Source organism: Colobus angolensis, unplaced genomic scaffold, assembly GCF_000951035.1.
Source record: "Colobus angolensis palliatus isolate OR3802 unplaced genomic scaffold, Cang.pa_1.0 Scaffold393, whole genome shotgun sequence".
Taxonomy (NCBI): domain Eukaryota; kingdom Metazoa; phylum Chordata; class Mammalia; order Primates; family Cercopithecidae; genus Colobus; species Colobus angolensis.
The window spans coordinates 1,293,352-1,294,672 of NW_012117299.1; the positions used below are offsets into that span (position 1 = coordinate 1,293,352).

The following is a 1,321-nucleotide window of genomic DNA, read 5'->3' on the forward strand; positions in this document are numbered from 1 at the left end:
TCTTGAACTCCTGACATCAAATGATCCACTGGCCTCGGCCTCCCAAAGTGCTAGGATTACAGGCATGAGACACCACGACCAGCCAACAGTTGGCTTTTTAAAGTTGAATGTAAGCATAATGTATCATTACTGAAGACCCCAACTATAAAAATTAAGGCAACAGTATTGAATTTTTCTTTTTTTGGATCCTACATACTTCCTAGCACAAATTACTCATAATAAGCATTTGTTGATTTCATCCTTAAGCTTCTTGCCCCTGAAGTCAACAATATTCTAAAATAATCCTACAACCAAATAAAATGCAAAAATAGAACACCCAGTTTTTATGGATGTCACACACACACACACAAAAACTATTATAAAGAAAATTCATTAATACTATTATAACCTATAATTTGCCACTAATACCTTCCTTAAATAACTGGTTAAAGTAAAAAAACAAAACTGGATATCAACTTACATCTTCATCTTCATTAAAAGCTGCTGCTACTGAAAGAGTTTTTGGAGCAAGAGTTGGAACAGTTTCTTTAGGCTTCTGAAGAAGAAACATATTAAAAAGAATATCATGTAAGTAACATTTATACAAGCTTGTTTAATGATATGAATAATTTATCTTGAAAGATTTAACTTTATATTTCCACACAAATTTGTATAGTAACGAACTCAATACTTTGGACAAATCCATTCTCTCTTTTCAAAAATGTGGATTATCAGTAGGTATGTTTTACTTTACTAACTTGTGGTGTTCATTTGTTGCCCTCCTACAAAATATTTTCTAGTTAGGATCTACAATATCACTTACCTAAGGGGTACTTGGTACAGGCAAGAGAAAATGATTAGTAATACCTTCCCATAGTAATGTTAAATACAATGTGCCTTGAAAGCATAAAAGGAATCATGAATCATCTTTCTGCACTAGCCAGCTTTCTGCTCCTAGGCCTATAAACATAATGAATACAAACCGTCTCTTCACACTATGTTTTCTGTTTTTGTTTTTGAGACAAAGTCTTGCTCCGTTGACAAGGCTGGAGTGTAGTGGCACAATCTCGGCTCACTGTAGCCTGTGCCTCCTGGGTGCAAATGATTTTCATGCCTCAGCTTCCTGAATAGCTGGGATTTACAGGTGTGTGCCACCATGCCCAGCGAATTTATTTTTGTATATTTAGTAGAGACGAGGTTTCATGTTGGCCAGGCTGGTCTTGAACTCATGACCTCAAGTGATCTACCCGCTTCAGCCTCCCAAGGTGCTCTCTACTAAAAATACAAAAAAACAGCCAGGTGTGGTGGTGAGCGCCTGTAATCCCAGTTACTTGGAAGGCTG

The 1,321-nt window shown here is 36.6% G+C and overlaps 1 protein-coding gene across 6 annotated transcripts in view; it reads right to left on the bottom strand.

Moving 5' to 3' along the window:
- The window catches only part of PCNP (PEST proteolytic signal containing nuclear protein), a 28,900-nt gene that overhangs the window by 17,232 nt on the left and 10,347 nt on the right, over positions 1 to 1,321 (bottom strand). For 3 of the 6 annotated variants that reach the window (XM_011955035.1, XM_011955040.1, XM_011955037.1), the window contains one exon: positions 461 to 535. The exons of 1 other annotated variant lie outside the window; for it this stretch is intronic. In XM_011955035.1, the coding sequence (XP_011810425.1) occupies positions 461 to 535 (75 nt within the window). The remainder of the gene's footprint in view (positions 1 to 460; positions 536 to 1,321) is intronic. 2 more of the 6 variants (XM_011955039.1, XM_011955036.1) reach the window with 2 other exon arrangements.